The sequence below is a fragment of the Diadema setosum genome, chromosome 11 (genome assembly GCF_964275005.1).
Source record: "Diadema setosum chromosome 11, eeDiaSeto1, whole genome shotgun sequence".
NCBI lineage: Eukaryota > Metazoa > Echinodermata > Echinoidea > Diadematoida > Diadematidae > Diadema > Diadema setosum.
This window is the reverse complement of record NC_092695.1, coordinates 13,567,457-13,594,112: the sequence shown is the minus strand read 5'-3', so window position 1 is coordinate 13,594,112 and position 26,656 is coordinate 13,567,457. Positions and strand designations below refer to the sequence as shown.

At 38.9% G+C, this 26,656-nt stretch overlaps 1 protein-coding gene across 1 annotated transcript in view; it reads right to left on the bottom strand.

Moving 5' to 3' along the window:
- The window catches only part of LOC140234851 (97 kDa heat shock protein-like), a 68,908-nt gene extending 45,015 nt beyond the window's left edge, over window positions 1-23,893 (bottom strand). Inside the window, exons 1-2 of the mRNA XM_072314897.1 lie at window positions 23,594-23,893; window positions 13,397-13,454 (exon numbers count right to left, since the gene is read on the bottom strand). Coding sequence (XP_072170998.1) covers window positions 13,397-13,454; window positions 23,594-23,700 — 165 coding nt within the window. The 5' untranslated portion in view covers window positions 23,701-23,893. The remainder of the gene's footprint in view (window positions 1-13,396; window positions 13,455-23,593) is intronic.
- Window positions 23,894-26,656: the final 2,763 nt, after the last annotated feature.

Sequence of the window (26,656 nt, the reverse complement as noted above, 5' to 3'; positions counted from 1 at the left end):
GACTACGATTACAAGACATAACTGATGGTTTACAGAAGTGATCATCAATTCAGTAAGGATTAGTCAAGTCATGAATTCACTTTACCCATCATGACTGTCTAATCGAACTACGACATTGCTTGGGTAACCGCGCCTTTTTATTCTCATAGTTCAAACTAATTCTTGACATAATCAAAACAAATAATTCTTTATTAAATTTCTCAAAATACTCAATAGACGGCCTAAGTCAAAACTTTCTACGAAGATTGCCTATACGGCAATCTTTACTAGCCTAAACAAGTTTTCTAGAGCTATCAGTTCCCCCTATGACAATGACTTCGATCGCGTTTTGAACTTGTATCGAACTACTTTCAAAACAGCTATTACCTTTGTAGTTCGATTAATAAACCAGTCTTGAATTCATAATCAACATTCGTAATCGTAACAATACAGTAACATAGTACTGCATGTCAATAAAAGTTGGAAAATGTAAATGCTATAATAGTAGCGAAAAAAAAATGAGTAACGATTATCTTCATACATTCTAATTCCTAGTGATGTCGCTACGAAAATGACACATGGTTTGGTTCAAGCAAATAAAAATAAAAAGGAATGGGATATACTTCTAATGATAGTACCACGCCGTACAATGCATTTCACTCTATTTTGTAAAATTTGGTTACGTTTCTGTGCGCTTTACGTATACGGAAAATAAAAGGCAGACTGGTGCTATTAACATGCTAACACGCAACGCATTCAAAATGTTTTTTGAAATACACCGTATACAATATAATGTTTTAGTATACGGTTTGAAACTTTGAATTTGCGAGTCCTTTATGAAATTATGAGCAGGGTTATTACATTATCAAGCAAAAATTAAAGTATTTAGGGATTCGGATTTGCGCAGGAGACTAACAGTGCTATATATGGCGATCGTTCGCAACAGAGACAATCCTCTTCAATAGATATACAATGTAATTATGTTTTCATGAATTGAAAGAGAAACGAAAAGAAGTCAACTTTTTAACTTCATTTAGCTTTCTCACCAATTGAACTTGATTTGATCTGCCATGCATGATATCGCTTCGTGCTCTATTAATTATATTAAATCATTTAATCGGCGTGCTTGTTTTTTATGCAGAATATCACAGGTAAGTTTAATTCATTGAAGTTCATAATGTTTGTACATATGGCGTGTTCGTTGTTTTCTATTTTCATTTTTATAATATATCACGTGTCCATTATCTGATTCTGACCACGAACAAATGGCGACTGTTTAAATGCGGAGCATGTACTGGAAAACTGTAATGTCTCCTGCCAGTATAGACAAACTAATTTCTAGTCTATCCCCGCTTAAAATTGAAATGAAATCGAACAAAAAACAAAAAACAAAACGAAGTTCGACTTTCAGTAGATTTCAACCGTTTTGTATAGTGCCTGATTCATGTAATGGACACAATTCTTTAGCACATAAGTAATCACACAACTTTCGTGAATAGATGTGTCTTAATGATTGCATCTCATGGAAGAAAATTCGTCTCCTTGCCTGAATTTTAGCTTCTTCCTGTTCAAGCTCGCGTGAAAGAAATAGTTGAACATCAATCGCAATCATTACGAGAGGCACATCCTTAGAAATAAGCACAGGAGTACTGAGACACACTACGAAATAAAAACGGGCCTTTTATCGCTATTGACAACGCATGACATTGAAATGCTTTTTTTTTTCCTTGGGGGAGGGGGGTAATACAATTGATTATTCTGAAGGTTCGTTAATCACACAATGAAATATGGTTTGCTATTAGCTTAGGTTCGTTAACAAGAAAATCAAATGCGGTTCCTTTCCGGTAGTTCCTTTACCCGAAAGTAATCAAGCAATCATTTTTTTTTTTCTGATAAGGTTTGTGAATACAAAACGAAGTGAAGAAGGCCTAAGTATTAATTCCGAATATTTTTCAGTATTATTATTTATGATCCACTTCTCAAACGCAGAAAGATTGTAACTGCACATGTGATGTAAAAAAAAAAAAAAATCCGCTTAAGCTACAAGTTAATTGTCTTTTATATGCTATGCTATTAGAAAAGTGACTGAGAATCATTGTAAACCCAACGTGAAGCTGTCAAGCCTACATCAACCTTTGCTTCTGATACTTCTGATAAGCGATAATTACTGTGCACGCAACGCCTATAAAGGAAATGTGCCTTTAATATGGCGGGAATTCATAATGTTACGGCTGTATACAGCTGCAGCAGAAAAGACGCGAAAGCAGTTTTTGATGCTCTGCAACATTACGACCATGTGCGTAATTTTAGGGTTTTAAGTACACGCAAAGAACACGATCTCAAAAGACGACTATCGTTAATCAACTTCATTGACTTTTTCTACCGATGCTGTCTTTTGAACCCCCGCTTGTTATAGGTTCTCAGGTTCTATTTAATAGGTATTGGTACTTGCTAAACGCATCCTCTTTAGTTTCCATTGACAACAACATGGGAGGAGAATGGAAGCGATGAACGCCCTCGCTAAAAGACGCTTCTCGTAAGACGCATTGCGTGCCCGCCTACAATAGGTTCTCAGGTTCTATTTAGGTATTGGTACTTGCTAAACGCATCCTCTTTAGTTTCCATTGACAACAACATGTATGGGAGGAGAATGGAAGCGATCAACGCCCTCGCTAAAAGACGCTTCTCGTAAGACGCATTGCGTGCCTTCTTTTCTTTCTACTGTTTCCTATTGTTTGTGAGTTAAAAATTGCGGCAAACCACAACGCAGCCGACACACAACGCGTACCGACTCATTCATGCGGCGGCAGCGGCACGGACACAAACGCGCCGAAGTTTACATTCGGGCTGCCGTATTGGTCAGAATCGTTAATGATAGACCTGTCCTGCGATTGGTTGATTATCTTACATACCCAAGCTATCGCCTTATACGGTAGTGCGTGCGATGGAGCGTAAACGCCGTCGCTAAGCAGGACAGTTGTATTGTTTCGTCCCGTGAAAGAAACAGGTTGTGAGCATGAACATAGCCTGAACTTTGAGAGCGATTTTCTCCGTTATTTAGAAAATCAACTGACATAACAAACGTGGTTAATATTCGTTTTTATGATCTATAGGGATGTCGAAATGAGTTGTATTACATATCAGTGTAAAGCTTAGAGTCTGTAGAATTCACTTATAGGCATAACTACGATTTCATTTTTTGCGACTTTTGACTCATTCCGACGGAGCGCCACACATATGTGACCCTGCACCTCAAAACAAACAAAAAGTCGCCACACATTAATTTTTAATTAAGACCATATTCTGAAAGAGCAGATTTTAAGCGTTAAGATAATGTATAACTCAAATCAAATGGACTCTCCTAACCTATCTAAATATTGGAAAGAAAGCACAAACTCAGGAAAAGTGTGAACTGAGAAAAGAGGCTCTGAAGTACACAGTCAGTCCGCAGCGTCGTATGCTAATGAGCAAATCCACCGAATTTATTCCACGCGCAGGAATTCTGCGCATGTGTCTGGCGACGAGGCTTTTCGTCGACGCAAAATGTATATCCCCAACATCGCTCGTTGTTACGTTGCCATGAACCTGTTTCCGGAGCCGTGACCGGGTAAGTCTTGCAGTCCAATAAAAGACGATTAATTCCATACTTTTTTTTAGCCGAATTTGACACTTTTTGAGGGAGATACAATGGATATAAGAAGCTGCTTGCGATAGAATCTGATTTTGACATGCACTGATACATTGCTGGATCCTGACCCATCTACAACTCCTATGGTTATTTTAGTCAGTTATTTGAATAGATGAGATTCTAGCGGAAATTTTGATACCAGCCTCATTTTGGCTCAAAAATAAACGAAGTGATCAAAATTGCACCCAAAGTCGAAGCAAATTTCCGAAAATATTGGTTTTGCGATGCCATCTGTATGCATGTAGGGTCACGTGACCTTCACGTTAACGAGAATTCCGGACTCGATTTTGTCTCTGCAGTGGCAAGTTTTGATCGCGCACGCACTGGCCGTAGTCCCGTATGTACAATTAGATGTCCTGTTCTGTAAAATAGTCGTCCACGGTATCGTATCACAGCTAGCGCTACTACTGGTTAGAACTAAAAGTAGGTCTATAGAGATCGATATAGATCATGACAGAGTACGATCTACTAGTAAAATGTACATGACATCAGTCAATTTCCCTTGTTGTATTTGGCATAGACCCTGCACTATGTTATTATCATTATTATCATTATTTTTAATAGAACCAACAGTTAAGTTCTACATTCTATAGTTTGATGAATTCAAAATACATTATGATGGTATGGGAATATGTACAATCATAATAATGTACCACCTCATACTAGTCATACTATCACAGTCGTAGCATTAGCATTTTGACAATTTGAATACAATGGGGTGATGTACCAATGTTTTTGTGACAAATGAAATATTATTTACTTCTGGTTCCACTGTGTTTTAATAGACTTGACAAATGCATGTTTCGTATACTACGTTCATGCCAAATGTCATTTTATTTTCATCTCAATTGTTGCTATTTCACTTTTTTCATTTGCCTCTTTGTAAAATTTCTATAATGATCTTTGAACAATAGAAAGACAATGCTCTCCTTTATAAATGCCATTGGAATTGAACTGTATAAATTCCAGTTGTATACATTTTTGCAATTAGTTTCATTCCTGACAAATATTTAGAATGATTATAATTGTTGTGTAATTGAATTGTACTGTAGTCCTTCTCAAAGTATATATATTTTTTGAACTCTGAATTAACCTTTCAGCACCAACCCCTTGCGAGATGTGTGCCACAAAAGCAGCTTCTTGCCAAAGGTGTATGAAGACACCAACCAAACACCATCTCCTGCCCCAAGCCAACAATGCCCCACCAAGCCAGCCACTGCGGGGACACCAACCCAGTCAGCTCCTGCTCTACGCCAAGAGTGCTCAAGAGACAGAACATCCAAGCGTGTGACCCTCCCACAGGAACTGGTAAATTGGATACAGGATTGCATCTGTAAATTATAATTCTTGCTCTTTTCAACTTGCACTCAAGTTCCTCAAACAGGGATTAATAAATTGAAATTTTAGTTGGTACAGTTGTATTGTAATTTTTTGTTAATGATTATTGAGCAATAGAAAAAGTGTAATGTTCTTATTTAAGATGCCACTGAACGTTAAGTCATGAAATTTAATTGTACACATTTTAAGAGTAGTCAAATGAATTATGGGCAGTAGCTTGAATGACTGTAATCCTTCTCTGGCTGTCATGTAATTGTAGTTCTTCTTGAAGAATATTTTTTAAACTCTGATTTGCCTTTCAGCACCAACCCCTTACCAGATATGTGCCACAAAAGCAGCTTCTTGCCAAAGGTGTATGAAGACACCAACCAAACACCATCTCCCCTGCCCCAAGCCAACAATGCCCCACCAAGCCAGCCACTGCATGGATACCAACCCAGTCACTGCAGGGATACCAACCCAGTCAGCTCTTGCTCAACGCCAAGAGTGCTCAAGAGATGGAACATGCCGGAAATGCTCCATTACAGCTTGTTTGTATGACCCTCCCGCAGGAACTGGTAAATTGAATGCTGTACAGGATTGCATCTGTAAATTATTATTCTAGTTAAACCCATTTTGTTTGGTCAGTATAACACTCAAGGTGTATCCCCAAGTCAGTAGAATGCTCAAGAAGATCAACTGCTGCCCCCTCATTCTGCTCTTAGGTTTCACAGGTTGTAATCATGCTGGGTGAGAACTGTCTGGGCAAATGCCCCAGACATGTCCCACTATTCATGTATCCAGACATCACTCAATATGGCTGCTTTTCAGTTATTCAGGAAAAACTCTGGACTTTTTTGGGATTTACAAGAGACATTGAACAAAGAAGAAATAATGTTGCATATTTAACAAGACAATGTTGATGTAAGAAAAATAAGTGTGTGAATAAGCAGTGCAAATGTAAAAAACAGGGGCAAAATTGTGGTCCTGGTTGTACATGCAGGAATTTTACAAATTTAGATAACCATGTAATTATGGAAAGTGAAGGTAGTGATAGTGACAATGTAAAATCTAGACACTGCAGATTTGTCTGAAAATGGTATAGCCTTGCTTGCATTGTGATCAAAGTTGCACAAACCAAGCATATGTGCATTTATACCTGTTTACAGAAACTTCTTTTTATTTCTTTTGTTTCAACAAAAAATTAAGGGGGGGGGGGGGGTGTGCGCCGGTTGCGGTCCTCCCTGGATCCGCCACTGTGAAGATGTGTCAGTCAGTTTTGATAAGTTATTTTATCTAATGCAGTGTGTGAAGAATGTGTGTGAATAATGAACATGTATTCATCTAAGAGCAATCCTACCTCTGCATACTACTAGTATACTGATTCTTTGTTTTAGCTTTCTCATTTAAAGCCTGTATTGTACATGTAGTTTATACATTTATGAATTATGTTATTTGCCCTAGGTTTGTGTGGCAAACTAAAGTTTTGATGGGCAGAATGTGACCAAATACCTACCCTCATCAAATTTGAAGTTCCACATACTGTAACAGTGGATATTTTCGCGCTTGGCCGGGTAAGAAGAGTTTCGCGTGATTTTAATTCCACGGAATCAAGACATCCCACACAGGAATATATGGCAAGCAAAAATATCCACATACTTTTATTTTCGCGCTAGTTTTTTGGTTGCGCGATATGCACGAAAATTTCAACAACGCGAAAATTTCCACTTTTTACAGTAATCATTCTCTTACAAAGCTTTTATGTATGTGAAAAGGAAAGTACAAATACAGGTGTATCACTGAAAGTAGCTGTGTATGACAAAGGAGGTACTAAGCCTCCTTGGTATGGTATTATATTGTATGTATAATAGATACCAGGCATGCAGCCAACATTTTTAAAGACGCGTATAAGATTGGGAGAGAACTGGAATAACGAAATGTTGGACATCAGATACCTCAGTCTATGAAAATGTGAGTTATATACAGCTGAGTTATTACACTGAGAAATACGCGTGTTGTCACAATCATTCCTATGACTACCACTTATGTATGATGCACTTACATGCGTTGATGATCTGATTGGTTAAGCATGTACAAATTCATGTGGTTGCTATCATTATTACATCATAATAATACAAATTGATCTTGACTGCAAGTCAGCATGCTCATAAGAAACGCACAATGCCTCTACTCAGATACCACACTCGGGCATTGCCATAAGCATTCCCCATGACTACCACTTTAAAGGAAATATTCATTTTGTTTATTTTCATAATTGTTATTGTGAAACCTGAGGAAGACATTCATGTATTCTTCGAAAATTCAGCCTGAATAAATAGCGCTGTTGGACTGAAATGCATTACTACTCCACTTCGCCATCTTTCATATACTGTATAATAGTCCGTCGCTGGGGTGACAAGACCTTGTATCTGCAATTTTGGTGAAAATGACTTTTTTGGATTAATGGTCAAATAATGGGTTAAGTGATGTCCTGTCCAAATCCCAACTGTCTTACTCCAAAAATGAAGCCACCACGGCATGTCAAAGGAAAGGCTATCCCATTCGCTACAGTGCTTTGGCCGCCATGTTTTTTGGCTCTCCTGAACCTTTGACATTTTGTAGATACTGTACGTGGTCTTGTCGCCCCAGCGACAATATATATATATATATATATATATATATATATATATATATAGCATATATATATGCTGTTCTTGCCAAATACATGTAGTACTAGTGGTACATGTGCCTTAAAAGATGTAAACAACCAACCTTGCCAACAGAAATGTTTTTGTTTTGTTTGTTTTTTTGCATCACATCCTGTTTAACAAAGAGCAATAATGTTTACTATATTTTGTTAGTTTGTTATGAACTTTAGGGTAATCCGTATGATAATGAAAAGTTTTTTCCTGTCATCCTATACTGCCAAGTAGTTGAAAAGATAATGCAGAATAACTGAAGAGCGTTGTGGAAACTGGGTAGAGGAGAGAGAAAGAAAGAGAGAGAGATGTCCAGTTTAAGGAGGGGAAAACAAGCAAGAGTGTGAAAGTCGTGTCTTGTGGAATTTGAATGTGGATTTCAAATCAGTGTAAATTAATGAATGCTACACTGATGATTACTTTTTTCTGTTTTGATAAAAAGGCTCGAGTACACATACATGTACATCAATCTGTACAATCCATAGTAGATTTTCAGCTTTTGTTCTCTTGTCTTGCTAGCAGCTTGCTTCCATCCACCAGAGACAAATGATGAAATGTAAAAAAATAATAATAATAATAATAAAACATGAAAGATATATACATTGTATTTAAATATCTAAGAACATAACAGATCCGCAAGGAAGCCAACTTGCTTTGACTATCGTCATTCTCTGAGTCCCATCAGTGATTAGTTACCACAGCCTATGTACCGTCTTGTCATCTGGACACTACAATGACCAATGCACCCATTCACACAAGTGTCCAGAGAAATACAAGTACACCTATGCTGGACTAGGACTACCACTGGCTGCTGCTGTTGCTGGCACTACTGGTATGGTATTACAAGTGTACTAGTACTACTAATGTACTAGTAGTCCACTACTACTATAGCTACTACAGTGTACTACTACTAGTTCATAACAATCATAGGCACGTATAGATATACACGTGATACTTCTTACGGAAATACCTGCTTCTGTGGTTCACCAAAGCGAGTGTTCGGTGCAGTTACCGTTTTTGCTGCAATCGCAACACTGCAAAACGAATACTTGGGACTACACTGACGGGTTCGTGTTTGCACTCTGTATATATTCACATTCTTCTGTCGATTCCTTCATTTATTTTGATCGATTGGACTCATCAAAAGACGAGATACATACTGAAATGTGATAATAAGTGTTCAAATCAACTTCAAAATGGTTTGATGTTAGTCTGTAAACAGTTAGTTTTACGTCGGGCCCGGCAAAAGCAGAAGCCGTAAGTGGAGATTCACTATGACGTCATTCATGGCAGCCTCTGCAGACGGTAATCGACCAATCACAGCACAAGGAAATCGGATTGTCTTCATTAGGGCTAGTTGACAGTGTAGTTGCTCTAGATTTTGCTGGATCCTGACCCATCTACACGAAATGACCCATAAAGAGTTACATTTTTCGATTGATTGATACATTTCCCCCCATTTCGTGATGCTTTTTTATTAACTCATTGTCTAGAAAAGTGAAATTTACCGGATGATTTTGAATTGAATTATTTTTTTTTCAACACGATTTTTGATGTGAAATTATAAAATGTTATCGCAGTCTTTTCTACTTGATATTATGATTTCTGAAAAATTCAGAATTTCGCTGATCATCTGCAAAAAAACCTGGTTTGATATCATGCACATGAAGTGAAATATCGCAGATTGAAAACCAGTCCTCGAACACGGCACGAGAGACCATTTCAAGGTCACACCGCTGCGCTGTAGAATGATTTAGACACATTTTCGCGACGCTGCCGGCTGGCTGTACAGTGTCTATTCAAGCGCTTAATCTTTACCAAACCGTGCTGGCTGTGCGCTGAATGGGACAAAAAACAGGAAGTATTACCACCAGAGTAACAACAATGAAGGGATTATTATATTAAACTGAAATTAAGCATCCCTCATTAACACATTCTGTCCATAATTAATGCCAACTTTCAAAGCAGTAGCTCTATCCTTTCAACAGTTATTAGAGTTGAAAGTGAAGAGTATGGACAAGGTTTTTGCAGAAATGAAAAAGGGATTCTAAAGACACACCAATCACACTATTCTACCGAAAATGTTTGAGATAAACTGCTGAAAAACACACTTTCCTGCCCGTTTTATGATACCAAATTTTAGCATAATGTAAAAGAAGACCCGCTCTTTCAGAAAATATGAAAAAGTCATGTTCGGCTAGGTTGACCCATGTCACTTATAAGTCCTCACGCAAAATCAGTGTGTGCGACTTTATGTTCGTTTTGAGGTGCACGGTCACATATTGTCTCTAGAAAACTGCACATATTCTCCTTTGTATCAAACACCAGCCACTCTACTCACAATTGAAGTGCACTTGAATAACATACTTCATAACGCCCACTGCCCTGTTTTCCAGGTTGTTAAGGCACTGCTATGCTTAATGAAATATTTCCTCAAACCAGCACTCTTCGAATCTTTTCCAGTGTCAGTCAAGCGACACACAACCCTATATCTAGCAGCATGTCATGTGGGGTGTGCACATTGCCAGGAATAAGCACACAATACTACAAAGGGGCAATCATCCAGGGATATTTTTAAATTGATGATTTATCTGCCCTCTTCTTTATATCCTCCCCACATTATCCCACCTGGCCTAATGTATGCACACACACACACACACACACACACACACGTACATACAAACAGTTGTAAGAACAGGAAAGGGTTCACAAGGGACTGAACAATCAAAATTCAAGTTCACTTCCTGGGACTGTTCTCTGCTCTGTTTCCACTTTATCATGAATGCTCCATTGGCTGTACGTAACACTGAAATATTCCTAGCCTGTAGGCTAGCAATCATAAGGTGCATTTCCCAATAACATGTTGCACATATCTGTCTACAGCAGTGATGGGCACTTTATTTTATTTTTAACATTAAACCAGTTGTTTCATCCAAGAAGGAATCTGTTCTTACCTAAGTTACATGAGCATAGATCACAGTACGGTATCACAGTCTTGTGATACATTGCACAGCCTGTAACAGGGCATTGTACCCACATACAGTGTATCTGAACATATGATTCTTGTGCCAAAAGTATGATAATGTACACATCTCTGACACAGTGCTAAAGAACCTGAATAGAGAGTACAGGAAGCCTGTGAATTAAGGGATTCACAGACATAACCTGAGTCACCACCCTCTTCTCTCTTCTCAACATTAAACTGGTGTGACCCAGCCAGCAAGTGTGATTGGTAGACCCACATAAAACTTTACAACAACAGACACAGTTTTTTTTTTATTATTATTATTATTATTGCAAGGAGGGGGGGGGGGGGAATATGGGGAACATGTGCATACATGTATGATCCAATGTGGCATGAATTGTGCACTGCTGTGTGTAATGGAAGACCAACACAATGTAGCTGACTGTTAGAACAGATTTGAACAGAAAACCAGAAAAGTTGCTGGAATAAAATCAAAGTGTCTTGTATCACTATATAGTCATTATCTTTGGGCTTTTGTATAGTTGACTTCATGGGTAAAAGGCAGCTTCAAAACTTTTTGCTTGCCCAATTCGGGCAAGCATTTTTCTGGTTGTTTCAAAACACTTGCACGACTTAGATTTTTCACTTGCCCAAGCAATCAGACAAGAACTTACAAGTATACAAGTTGTAGCACCTTCCATTAGTAAAATAAGACTATGACACACAATACTTTTCTGTCACAATCTCTTCTCAACAGAAAATACATGTACATGTATTCTGTTTACACTTAAAACAAAAAATAATTTCCTATCAACTAATGAGAATACACACAACAAACATTCAAGTGTAAACTTCAAGATAACAAATGTGGTACAAAAGCAATGCAATTATCCTCCAAAAAAAAAAAAGAAAGAAGTAATTTGAAAGCTCTTTAGTTACAAAGTTTGTATTTCTTAAACGTACAATTCATAATCAAATATTTCACCATACATGGATTTAGAGTGAACAGAAAAATGCATAAGACATCTCTGCTGTTGCTGCTGGTCTTGTTCAAGTAGTAAAGTGTAGCTCTGTGAAGTCCAAATGAATTTTAAAACATTTGTACCTCTTGGGAGAAGCATTATCCTCTTCTTCTTTAATAAATTCCAAAAGACAAAAAGACAATTACCCAAATATCTCCTACTTCTAACATCTGCTTCTGTAAAGTGATGCGCAAGAATATACACATAGGCCCAAATTCACGAAGGTGGTTTAAACCTGGTTTAAACCAAGGAGGTTTTATACCTGGAGTTCCAACTGGCTGTAATTATTCAAACAGTTGTCAGATTTCAATTGATGTACAAGAGTTCCACAGGTGCACTTGTGCCTTTGATGATCGATGTTCAACGCCGCCATCTTGCTAACAATCTGGAGATTCATTTTGAATGTTATCATAATGTTGGCAATATTCTGCTTAAATCTATTTATTAAATTAAATGAAATTTCACTTATTGATGAAGCATGTAAACAGAAGTCAATCTCATCCAGAAATTTGTGCAAAAGTGTAAATCAGAGCTGTATCATGTGAAAATATTTTTAAAAAGTATCATCCTGGAAAGCTGGTTTTATCACTTTTCCGCTTAATTTCCACAAATGAAACTAATATGGAATAATTTTCAAGTATAATTCTTTATTGATACATATATACATATATATATGTTGCGAATTCACGTATTGGCTCCAATATAACGAGGAATCAAGAAATAAACTAGTAATGCATTATTTCGCCAATAAGAATTGAGTTGTTCAATAAACTCATTCTTATTGGCGAAATAATGCATTACTAGTTTATTTCTTGATTCTTTGTTTTATATATATATATCAGATTAGTGCCCGGGTATGCCCAGTCGAGTAATTTTCATCTTTATTTCAGCATTTTTTTGCTCTATTTCTATTCGCGCATCCTCGTGTCTGGACCACCCTACCACCTAAGAAGGGATAGCGAAAAGTAATTACCATCACAAAGACATATCTTCCTTTGAAAGTGGCTGGTGATTATGCAATGAGACATAAGTCAATTGTCTTCCAATCTGCGCGGCAGATCCTGTTTGGCACATGCTTCAAATATTTTTGAGCGGCGGCTTTGAACATGGGATCAAAGGGAATAACACTGTTGTTACTCTATCTCTTGAACCTCCTTGTTTAAACCTAGACCATGGTACAAATTTAGACCATGGTCTAAATTAGTGTAAAATAGGCTGTTGGCATACGCAATCGGTCAATCGTATTTCAAAGAAGAAATTTGCATAAACCATGGTTTAAATTTGTACCACCTTTGTGAATTTGGGCCTTAGAATCTACTGGTGTTGATGAGAAAGAAATAAACCAGTCTGGTACACAGGCTACAATGTACATGATGAGTACATCAGCATCACTCCATTCATGACACACTCACAGGCATTCCAGATATTTGAGAGCTTCTCTCTTCCAAAGACATAATGCTTATGAGGGCACACCTAATGTAGACATCATAGACATGAAATATCTGTCTGTCACTTCACATAATTTTTTATTTCCTCTCTCTTTCAGATTTTAATCTGACGTGGAATAACTTTGTATTTGCCATTAGAATCCAGTCCACTGTGCACTGTGCACCTAATTTTCAAGCTACTTTATGCAGACATGCACACTCCAAGAGAAACACACACTGAAACACAAAGGAAATATAATATACACAAATACACAAATACACAGTTTCAGAAACTATACCTGACTCCGTGCAGCATGACCTTGTGTTCGTAACTTCTCACCAAAACTGACAACGCTCCTGTTTGGAAAGACACAAAGAAAAGAACAATGCATTCCTTCAGCAATGAGTCTGACTCACTTTGTACCTTTACATATTTTTGTCTGCATTGAAAAGTTAATCCAACTCATATCTGCCAGATTGGTAAGTGATGTTCATATGAATAGAGTACAATTTCTGAGGAATCAGAGGTTGGGTCATTGTATAAAGAAGGAATTTAACTAGACAATACTCAGACTATTAAACTATAAATTCACAATATACAATGTACAGGATGTACAGTGTATGAGAATGTCTTCTGTTCTGGGCATGTTCCAGCAAGTCTATGGCTCAACTATGGATGACAGTTTCAAGGGGCACTACTATAAGTTATCAAAATTAAATAGAAGACTTTCCTAAAATCAGCAATTCTTACAGTTGTACTCAGTAGCCTATGTCTAGATTGTGCACTCAAAGAATTTAACAATATACAGGTGCAGAAGCAGTTTTCATGCACTGACATTTAGCTTGCATTGTCAGCGATTGCAACTGTAATTTTATCATTCACTATCTCCTGCAGAGAATGTTTTGTGTCACTGAACAATCATATGTGACCCTGCATCACAAAACGAACACAAAGTCGCCAGACATAAAATTTTAGTTAAGAGCATAAAAGAGCAGACTTTAAGTTTTAAAATTATGTATAACTCAAATCAAATGGACTCTCTTAACCTATCTAAATATTGGAAAGAAAGCACACAGTCTGGGAAAAGTGTGAACTGAGAAAAGAGGCTCTTTAGTACGGTGTCTATTCAAGCACTTAATCTTTACCAAGCCGTGCTGGGACAAACAAAAAACAAAAACAAAAACAAAAACAAAAACAGGATGTAAACCACTGGAGTAACAACAATGAAGGGATTATCAGATTAAACCGAAATTGAGCATGCCTTATTAACACATTCTGTCCATAATCAATGCGAACTTTCAAAGCAGTATCATTATCCTTTCAAAAGTTATTAGAGTTAAAAGTGAAGAGTGTGTACAAGGTTTTTAAGAAATGAAAAAGGGACTCTACAGACACACCTAATCACTCTATTCTACCAATAAACTGTTCCAAATAAACTGCTAAAAAACACACTTTCCTGCCAGTTTTATGATCCAAAATTTTAGCATGATGTAGAAGAAGACTTGTTCTTTCAGAAAATATGAAAAAGTCACGACCGGCTAGGTTGACCCATTTCACCTATTTTCAGTCCTCACACAAAATCAATGTGAGCGACTTTTTGTTCGTTTTGTGATGCACAGTCACATAATTATACATGTATGGAGTACTAGAGTCATGGGGAGTGCATGGTCTGAAGGACAACAATGGAAGGCAGTTACAAGCCCTTGGGCAAGTAATTTGCTAGGGTGCTTTGCTTCATAACACATCTTGAACAAGCCAGCAGTAGGAAATATGTTTGCTGGTTGTGATTGCCCTTTAGTGGGAAGGATGGGTTAAACATCATGGATGAATTGCAGCTATATAAATAGCATGTTATGATGACTAGTACTATGTATCAACAGGGGCAGACTGGCCCTGACACTGCACACTTCCATAGCCAAGAGAGACAAGAGAATGTGACCTAGGACTGTAAATGGAATCCATGGTATGTGGAGTGATGGTATACGATCGCCCTGTTCTCTGCCCCCCCCCCCCTCCTTCTTGACTACAATGATACAGATAAAGGACCCCCACAATATATGATATACTTCACATATTATTCAACAAATATAATGATGCCAAATGATAATGAGCACTAAGTTTTCCTGAAAGACAGAAAAACAGAGAGGGAGAGGCATAAAACATACATACATGTATGGATAGGGAGAAAGGGGGAGTGGGAGAAAGAGAAAATTTGAAGAGAATCAAAGAATGAGGAGGCATATTTTATTTATTCATGTTCTCACAGTGGAAACGTGGAACTTGTAACTCAAAAGTGCAGTCAGGGCCTTTGTTTCCTATTAGTGGATCATCCCTTGCATCGGATCGGGGTAGCAAACATCAAAAGACACCATGACTATGTACATTGTAATAAAGTGTAATGTTTTCTGGTATGTGTACAGTTGTACATACATGTGTGTATTTGTGTGTGTACAAGTGAAGCAAAGCCTCTGAAAAACAAAACATTAACTGGAAACATCAGATAAATCCTGAGAGTTTCATACAGCATAAGCTATGAATGTGGGGCTGCAGTCTCATTCCACAATACAAGAACAACACCTACAGTGTATACAGTTTAGATGCATAAAATCTTGTGGATGCCATCTTTAATACACTACTGTGCATCTGTAGTGCTTTCATATTGTACCATGTACAGTGTACATCTGTAATTGATATAGTACCTTTCAGTCCAGCTACCTGGTACATTTAATCTGTACTGCACACAGGACACAGTTTAAGTATGGGCTACACAAATCATAAAGCATGCAAATCTTTGTCATATACATGTATGGGTATGCATTTTACCATAACATGTTAGTTAACCAGTCTATTTTCTCAAGAACATCACAATGATTACATTAACAAGACATCACTTTTGAGGAGACATCCCTGATTAATATTCAAATCCATACATTTTGATTCATCATTTGTTTGTCTTGTTTGTTCTTCTGAAGGGGGGGGGGGGGGACAAGATTCCTCATTAGCACTGGGACTGCCATGGCAAATTTTTTGACAGTCTAAAAATCTGACATGGCATCTACGGCAATCACGTCTCACTGGGTTGTTTCAAGTCCATCCCGTTTTGTCCAAGGTGGATTGAAACAGGGCTGTCATGGTTGCCAGGAACATGGTGTACACGCAGCTTTAGCAATACACCTACTGATAGATTCATTTCATGATACAACCCAGTAGCTACTAATGCTTGCTTTCTTCAGGACCTAAAAGATGCCCATTTCCCAAAACAAATTGAACATAATTGACCATGCATTGAAGCCTGAGCTCATCGGTAACATTCAACCCCAGTTGAGATTCTTTGGCTCTGTGAGTACTGACATAGTGATCGGTGATAAAGCTGAACACAATTAAAGGACAAGTTCACCTTCATAAACAGAAGGATTGAGAGAATGTAGCAATATTAGTAGAACACATCATTGAAAGTTTGAGGAAAATCGGACAATCCGTTCAAAAGTTATGAATTTTTGAAGTTTTTGTGCAGTATCCGCTGGATGAGAAGACTACTGCAGTGTATGAATAACTTGGATGTCGCATGTGTACAACAATATAAGGAAAATATAAAGATAATTTCACAAAATTTCATCTTTTGAAAAAAGTACACATTCCCTTCACTCGTTACCGACATATGTTATGGGCAATATCATTCCCCCTGCCCCTAGAAAGAGGCAAGTCAAGTGCTCTTTTATTATGCGAAAAAAAAAGTGAAAATATGTTGAATTTTCTGTACATTTTCTTTATACTGTTGTACGCATATGACTCATAAGCTATAGTAGTCTCCTCATCCAGTGGTTCCAACACAAAAATGTAAAAAATTCATAACTTTTGCATCGATTGTCCAATTTTCCTCAAACTTTCACTGATGTGTTCTACTAATATTGCTGCATTCTCTCAATCCTTATGTTTATGAAGGTGAACTTGTCCTTTAATTACATATGGGGATTCCCGAACATATCCGAGCCGTGCCAGCCTTCCCATTGCATGATATCTCCTTGCTACCAGGGCTAAACAACACATGTTCATATTCTGGCAGGCTTCCACTGATTGTCTGAATGTCAAGAACTCTTTCACACTAGCATACAAGAGCAATCTTAGCATGATCTATCTTACTTTGACAACATCCTAATGTGCAGATGGCAAACCAACCATATCATGTAATGCTCCATCATAGTTGTCTAAAATGACCACTCCTTACAGACTCCAGCATTCTGGAATTAAATACAAGCCATATTAAGTTCATCACTATTTGTATAATGTGAAGAAATCAACACAGCCTACAAACATTAATACATAAAAACAGAGCACCTTCCGGGTAAAATTATGAGGATCCAGATGATGGCTCATACTTGACCAGTGTGAACTGGGTCTGAGTCAATTTAGATTGGAGCAGACGAGACAAGCCACCCTCAACATTCCAATGCATAACTGACCTAGATCAGTTTACATGAGGTGGAGACAAGACTTTACCGTATTCGCTGGCAATAAGGTTGCAACGCCGGATAAGCCACATCCCAACTTTGGTGATGAGAAGAAAAAAAAAATTACTTTTCTACTTTATTTTTGATTGGAAATTTTGCTATTTCTGCATGTTTTTGTGTGTTTCCCAACAATAATCTATGTTTGTTTTTATCTTCAAATTTTCCAGGTGATGCAAGGTGCTTATCAGGATTTTGAATGATATTTCTGCGTGTAAAACTTAGGACCCTAATGTGGAGTACAACTGAGAGTGAGTACACTCACACACACTAATTCAAAAGCCTAGTACCGGTATGTCTTCATTCACACACACTATTCAATAGCCGAATTTTGCATGAGATAGTTCAGTTCAGTTCAGTTCAAACTTATCTCGTTTTTATAGTGCTACAGTATTGTGTGATTTACGCAGGGCAGTGTTATGGCGGGATTGCAATCGCCGCTATGGCTATGCACACTAGAAACATGATCACGCTGTGCTTCTTTTTTTAAAGGACAAGTCCACCTTCATCCATGCATGTGGATTGAGTGAATGCAACAATATTACACAGTAGAATACATCAGTGAAAGTTTGAGGGAAATCCGATAATCCGTTCAAAAGCTATGAATTTTTAAAGTACATGTATCTCCACAATCACTGCTGGATGAGAAGACTACAGGTACTGCAGTGTATGATGTCACATGCGTAGAATGATATAAGAAAAATAAAAAGAGAATTTCACAAAACTTCACTTTTCGAATAAAGTGCACATTTCTTCGACTTGTAACTGACGTATGTTATGGGTAATATTATTCCCCTTGCCTTCTGAAAGAGAGAAGTCGAGTGTTCTTTTGTTATGCGAGAAAAGTGAAAATATGTTGACTTAATAAATTCTTTAAATACTTTCTTTATATCGATGTACACATGTGACATCACAAGCTACAGTAGTCATCTCATCCAGCCGTGACTGAACAGAAACTTCAAAAAGTCATAATTTTTGAACGGATTGTCCAATTTTCCTCAAACTCTCACTGATGTGTTCTATTAATATCATAGCATTCACTCAACACACATGTCTATGAAGTTGAACTTGTCCTTTAGGGACTTTTTCAAAATGTCCTCAGAATTGGCACCAGCTACAGTGATAAATCAGTAATGAAAAAAAAAAAACATGTTGTCACTTGATTGCAGAACATAGCATTGTCTGTAAGATTGATTAATTCAGTGGTTGATATCACGTTGCTCATGGGCACATTGCATAGTAGCATACATGATTATGTGTGTTGGTTAGGCATTTCGCAAAAGCATCTGTGACCCCTCATTCGCATAATTATCTGTACATGAAACTAACAGCTTCAGTAGCCTGTTATATAAAGTTACCTTTCAGCAGATGATAGCTTATCATTACAATGTATTAACATTCATTATCCATGGCAAAGTTAGTAAATTTTAGCATATTAAACTTGAATGTTGCATATAGCTTTGTAATTTGGGGTAACGTTTTTATTTCGAACATGAAATATGGCTGATCATTCTGAAACTCACAAATTCCCTATACATTGTACCTAGATGTTCGTTTATCCAAACATTTGAAGTGTTGTTCCAATAGTTTGTTATTCCGAAAGTTTGTCAATCTCACTATGAATTATGGTGCATCATTTCAAAGGCTCACTTACAGTGCACTCCCATTACAATGAACACGGTTATAATGAAATTCTAGTTACAATGAAATAAAAATTCAGACTGCAACATTATCCACTCTATGTACCATATTTTTATTGTTTAATTGTTCGATTACAACGGAATTTCGATAACAACAAAACTGCCAGTCCCGAGGACTTCGTTGTAATGGGAGTCCACTGTATCTGAAAATGACATTAGGTCTATCTGAAAATAAACAAACATTAACAAACAACACTAATTAATACATTGTATAAATTGTACAATTAACCTTCAGAATTATGAAGCATAAATTGTTTTAGATTAACTAACCTTTGGAATAACCAACTTTTGTGACTTTTGGATAAATGAACCCTACAAAAAGTGTATTTCATTTTTGGAAATAAAACCTTCAGAGTACAATTTGTACATATAATTTACCTTATTTTATTTGTCATGGATAAACAAACCTTTGGAATAATGAATCTTTGGGATAACAAACCTTAATTCATTTTCATATCAACAAACTTTCAGATGAATTGTAAGAATAAATTGTTCATCAATGTGTGGTTTAGTGAGATGAGGCAAATCATAAGTTTGAAAAGGCTTGCTGAAGGACCGATGCCACTCCATTGCGTGTGCATCCCTTGTATCACCATTCTCCACAGTAATACAGGGTAAGTTTGTTTCCATGAAGTCCTTCAAGTGGAATATGTACACCTACAAGGGCTGTGAGGCTTGACAAGTCTGTGGTTTCCCTGACAGAATACGCTTCACTTGAACTCACACAGGTAACACACATGTACACATGTATGCACATACAGCTGTACATTTATCACTAGCGTTGCTCAAGTAAAGCAGCAGTCCCAGCAGCCACACCAAATGTGGAGAGAAAGGCAAACTAATCATAGAGCTCCTCACAGACTACCACTGCAAGTGTGCATCAAAATACAATCTCATTTTATACTAGGACATCTTCAAAAGGGATCTGAAAGCCCTGGACATTAACCTCACCACATGGGAGAACTTTGCACTGGACCGGCCCGCTTGGAGGCAAGTTGTTCATCAAGCCCTTTCGCATAAAACGTGTGCTCAACAAAATGATGTGAAATGACAGCAGAAGAAGCCTGAAACTAGGGAATCAGGCCAGCAACAGATTATATCCATACCAACACTGTGGATACAACTATTACTCCAGGATTGGACTCAATGATCACGCACCATGCATTTTAACTATGGTATCAAAGACTCATATGAGCAACATCAGTCTTTCAAGACTACTGTACAACAAGGAATGTTCGCGTGCATTTTAATTTCGCAAATTTGCGAGCGCCAAGATTCACGAAATTAAAAATGCACACAAAATTTCTTGTTTAAACTACATGCATTGAACGCAAGTGGCAATTTGCAAAAAATTCATGCCACGAAAAAAGCAGTCGGCTCCAAAACGCGAAAATTTCGTGCCACGAATATATCATGTTTTACAGTACCTGCCCAAACACTATTAATCTTACAGACAGACTGCTACAGCACTGTAGTCAAGTGAGTGCAGTCAGATACCAAATTTTGTCATTCTGAGCCCGAGTGCTATTCAGTTTCCACAGCCACGTCACACTCTTCTCATCCGGTTAAGCGCGAAAAATTAAGTCGTGCGAAAATATCCACTTTTACCGTAATCCCTGCAGCAGCTTGTAGAAAGTAAAACTGGGATGGATTGTGCGATGGCAACTCTGGCCAACGGTGCTTTGAAATGCTTTCACTATACCAAAAAAGAAAAAAAATAATGATAATAATAAAAATGGCAAGTGCGAGCAAGTAAAAATCAAGCTGTCAGGCTTACAGTATTTTGGACCCTACAGGAGGCTGCAACCTTCTGATGATTGGTAGGGAAGCCCTCTGGAAGGTATCAACAGTAGCAGTAGGTGCAGTGACATGATGACACTGACAGCATTGTGTTGTAGGTGCGTGGGTAGAAGGAATACTTGTGGGTCAATTGTAGCTTCGCTAAGAAATTCACATTTTACTTCATTTTCATATCAAGATTTCATCACATAAATTGTTCGAAATGTTTATGTTAGATCTTTTACCATACAATACAAAATTTGAGCCTCATTTGCATTTGTTTTAATGTTAGACCCCGTTTACAGTGCGAGGCTCGGCCACGGCCGAGCCGCGGCCGAGCCCAGCCCCGCTTCAGTGTAAACGCGCAATAGGCCAAATGCGAGGCCAAAATTGGCCTCGCATTTGGCCTCGCTCTGGAGGTGGTCTCGGCCGCGGCTGAGCCGCGGCTGAGCCGCGGCCGAGCCCTGCCTCTCCTTGGTGTAAACGCAAACTGGGCCAAATGCGCGGCCAATTGCGCGGCCAATTTTAGTCTGGCTTCCAAACCCTCTGCCTGTATCTTTCGCTATTCAGGATATTAACCCCCTCAACGTCGAAAACTAGTATAGTTTAAGGTGGTTTTGTCCTGCAAAGGATTTTTTCCTTCGGCAAAGGCCTTTGCCCGAACGGCGACTTCGTCGCCACGGAATTCATTTGGCAAAGGGTCTGAAAACCAGACAATACCAAATTGTGTTTGTTTACAAGCAGAGCGCCACTACGACAAAATATTGAAAGGTTTGAATCAAAAGCGCGGCCGAGCCCAGCAGTGTAAACGGACAAAATTGCGAGGCTCGGTCGCGCAATTGAGGCCGGACTCGGCCGTGGCCGAGCCGCGGCCGAGCCCGGCCCCGCACTGTAAACGGGGTCTTAGTACGGTGAATAGTGGATATGCATTGTGAATGTGATGCTGGCATGGCATGGTTTTATGGAAAAGATGTGAAATGAAAGACATATTAATATTCCACTACAAATTTGTGTCTGGAATCATAATCAAATTTTAAACCATGCTAAAAGATAACTTGGAAGTCTTTTTTCCAAAAATCAAAGACACAAAGTGAATAATTTACATACTTCTGCAAAATTCTTACCTTAGGAATTTCATGAATAAACTAAACTAGCTGCTAGTCTAACATGTTGAGTAAGGAATTCAGACTCAGTGCCACCAAAAAATAAGCATCATGTGATACAATCCACTAATAGACCGCCTATAATTTACCACATTGTGTGTTACTTTGTAATGCTGGGTGTGTGGTAGCCCGACCAGACGCTGTTAATACGCTACGCGAATACAGCGTCTGACCAACGAGCGGGCACCTACAAAGTGGGGAACCACAACACAACTACAAAACTTATGAAAATTTATACGTTCTTTATAAACAATGTACACGTTACCAAACGTTACTCACCTTAAGTGCATGCTTGTATTACAGAAGGTTCGTAAGTCCATTGAGAGCCCTCGTGATAAGTCCGTGGAACCAAAAAATGATACTTTCTGGCGGATTCCCTAACACCGTCAGGGTTCATCGTTGCAGAATTCAAAATGGCGCCTTGATCTCTGCGGAAATCTTTTGCGTGCGTGCGATGCGCTGCTTGAGTGTTGGTGTAGCAGCACGGTCGACAGCGCGACCTTTTGAAAGGGCATTCAGATCATGTGACCTCCCGGATATTGGAAATGGCCTGGCGTGAAAGACGATGTACCGTTCGTGAACCGTTCACACATGCTGCATATAACCATCATTTTAGGTAAGTTATCAAATCTAAATTTCAATATTCATAGCATAGATATGAAGTCTCATTATCATTTTGTTCGTCAGATGAGTTTGAAGTGACAAAAAAATGATCTAAAGTATCAAAATTCAATCCGATCGCATGCTATCGTTGGACCCTCTTCGTGTTTGGAGCTTCGTTGGTACAGCCCTGTCGCGCTACGTATGTACAGCGGCGACTGGGCTGTGTATAGTTAGGTGTGTGGTTGTATCCAGCAACTTGGGCCGTGGTTACAATACATACAAAACCACATTCACATTGACCGAGAAAGATCGGTGTGCATCTGGTCATCGGGGATGTTCCTCAGGGACTGCGTCTGGCTTCACGGAATCCCCTTGTCTACAGAGGAGAGCCAAAGTCAAAAAATGAAAGACTCCTCTGGACAGACGGATTTTTCTGTCCAACAACCACATCACGCGTGTGGCTGGAATATGGTATTGGTAAAGACACACGCGCACGCGTGCGTGTGTGGTTCGGTTGGAATTACAGTCATAAACTGGCACTGACACTGCCTCCCACTGAAACACCTTCGGCCGTCCCTGCATGTGGTGCGGGCACAGCTGAAACCCACATGAATTTGAATAAACAGGATAGATACAATATTAAAAAAGGAATGGTTCACCTTCAACGTAGATTCTTAATAAACTTAAAGGGATGAGATTAAATCTGCAGTGTGCCGACAATTCAACAAATTACCGTTACACTTACGGGGTCAGTCTGTCGCTGTACTCGTTAGCAATGGTTTCGATGCCTCCTCCCCTCGCCACGGCAATGTACGAGGACAGGTTCCCGACGTCGAACCCTACCACGGACATTTTTCAATCGCTCGATTCTTTGTGGATTTATCCCAATAATATTCGAAATGTTAGTATCTGCTCTGTCTCGAACGCTTCTATGGAAGTCTCTTCACACGATTTCACACGAAAAGGCAGGTATGTTCCTCATAACGCACCCTTGAGACACGACAAGTGGCCTAAGTTAATTCAACGTTTCATTCATTGATAAAGACCCTTTCGCCGGCTCGCATAAACTTGCCGCATAGATTGACCTACACACATATCACATGCTCACACCACGCACGTACGACGGAGCAGCACACAGTTTCAAGTGGTGTGGCGTGAACGCAGCGCGGCGTGTTCTGTGCGTCCATAGTACAATCTGTATTTTGCATGATGATCGAGAAGATTCGCGGATCGCCAAGAAATTTAGCCTGTTCGCGTGTCGCACGTGGGCAGGCTAGCTCTCGAAGTGTTGATTCCTATGCGACGTCAATGACGAAACAGGACAAATAACTACAAGTGATGACAGCTAACAGCGAGTCTCAATGCAATGAAAAACAGTTCCCTCTTGATGATCAGTACATTTTATTTAATCACAAAGAAATAAGTGAATAGTTTCATTCACATGGGCGTCACCAGGGGGGGGGGGGGGGTGCGTTGGGTGCGAACGCACCCCCCTTCAGACAAAAAAAAAAAAAAAAAAAAAAAAAATCAGTCTGCGAGCGACCTCAACGCCGGACGCTAAAAATTTTCTTTTATTGTAATTTCTTTTTATTATTTTATTTTTATTTTGTACCAGGGACAAGAAATTCGTGGGGGAAAAAAAAATCGCACCCCGGGCTCTGGCAGCTCTGATTTAATTTTGCAGTGTTCACTATTTATCGACCGTACAGTACGAGATTGTACGGTACGGAGCACGTTCACGTTTGCGTGTACGTGTAAATGTACGTGTGCTGCAAGGATGTAGTGTCTACCTACTGCACTTTATTTATGACCAGTCCAAATTAAAAATGCGGCTCGGCCGCGGCCGAGTCCGGCCTCAATTGCGCGGCCGAGCCTCGCAATTTTGTCCGTTTACACTGCTGGGCTCGGCCGCGCTTTTGATTCAAACCTTTCAATATTTTGTCGTAGTGGCGCTCTGCTTGTAAACAAACGCAATTTGGTATTGTCTGGTTTTCAGACCCTTTGCCAAATGAATTCCGTGGCGACGAAGTCGCCGTTCGGGCAAAGGCCTTTGCCGAAGGAAAAAAAAATCCTTTGCAGGACAAAACCACCTTAAACTATACTAGTTTTCGACGTTGAGGGGGTTAATATCCTGAATAGCGACAGATACAGGCAGAAGGTTTGGAAGCCAGACTAAAATTGGCCGCGCAATTGGCCGCGCATTTGGCCCAGTTTGCGTTTACACCAAGAAGAGGCAGGGCTCGGCCGCGGCTCGGCCGCGGCCGAGACCACCTCCAGAGCGAGGCCAAATGCGAGGCCAATTTTGGCCTCGCATTTGGCCTTTTGCGCGTTTACACTGAAGCAGGGCTGGGCTCGGCCGCGGCTCGGCCGCGGCCGAGCCTCGCACTGTAAACGGGGTCCAAGTCATAATTCCCGAGATGAGAAGATTTTCTTGCTTTTTTGATAGAAATCTGTCCAAATATTTCACCCGAAGTGTGAACCAGGTTGCTGAATTTCAATTCTAAAAATTGAAAGTCTCTCTCGTGTGGGAAGGGGATACCCCTTCCCACACCCTCTCCCGTTTGGTCTGGTTTTCATGGATTTAATACACCTTATGATCAAGAAATAAGATATTTTTCTTAGATTTATTTTAGCAATCATTAAAGGGATCGTATTGTTTTGGTTGAGAGCTAATTTCAGGTTTCTACCATTTTTTGGTGAGATAATGAGAAACCTCTTATGAAATATGAAAGAGCATGTAATTCCATGAGGAATTCAACGTTTATTTGATGAAAATTGGTTTTGAAATGGCTGAGATATCCGAAAAAGAGAGATTTTCATGAAGTGTGGGACCCACACTTTATTATGATCGCTTTGTTTTACTTTGTTTTTGGATGTTTCAGTCATTCCAAACCCGATTTTCATCAAATAAACTTTGAATTCCTCTTAAAATGGTATGTTCTGTACTACATCATAAGTGTTTTCTTAGTTTCTTGCAAAAAGTTAAAAGCCCAATATCTCCACCAATACTGTACCATCCCTATAAAGAGATATAGAGTGTGAAACATTTTTCAAAAAGCCCGGAGCCGACAAAGGATTGTGATTCAGCGTGATTCCTGGTTGGCATTCTGAATATAAGCAGGATGTACGCAGTGTACTCAGAACATCCGAACGGCAACAAGAGTCTCTGCAATGTTGCGCAATGTGATGTAGAATGTACACCTTTGTACCTAACGCTTCGTTATATCAAAGCTATAGATCATTGATTTTTGCAGTTGCGCTTTACATAATTTACATTAAAATGCCTTGTATTGCCAATGATAAGACTTGACCTGGCCTATTTCCTAAACTTTCCATGTATATATATATATATATATATATATATATATATATATATATATATATATATATATATACATATATATATATATATATATATATATAAAACCACACACACACACACACAAACAAACACAAACAAATTAGGGGATGCGCTAAAGTGCAGATTTTGGACACCTTTCCCGAACTTTGTCACTTCGACGCCCCCTCGCTGGTCATACCTCCCCCCAATCATGAACATAAACCAACACCCTTGACTACCATGGTGGCGGATCCAGGGGGGACGCACCGGGCAGTTTCTGGACTGTGATGTCAAAATTTTCAAGCTCGCTCGCTCCGTTCGCTCGCAAATCGTTATGCCATTCTCCTGATGTTGCTGCCAGTAATTGCTAGCAGTTGCGCCCGGTTCGCCCCTACCCCTTAATTGCCAAAGCGAAAAGATATAGCTATATAAACGGCAGTTTTTGGACTGTAAAAGGTCAAAATTTTC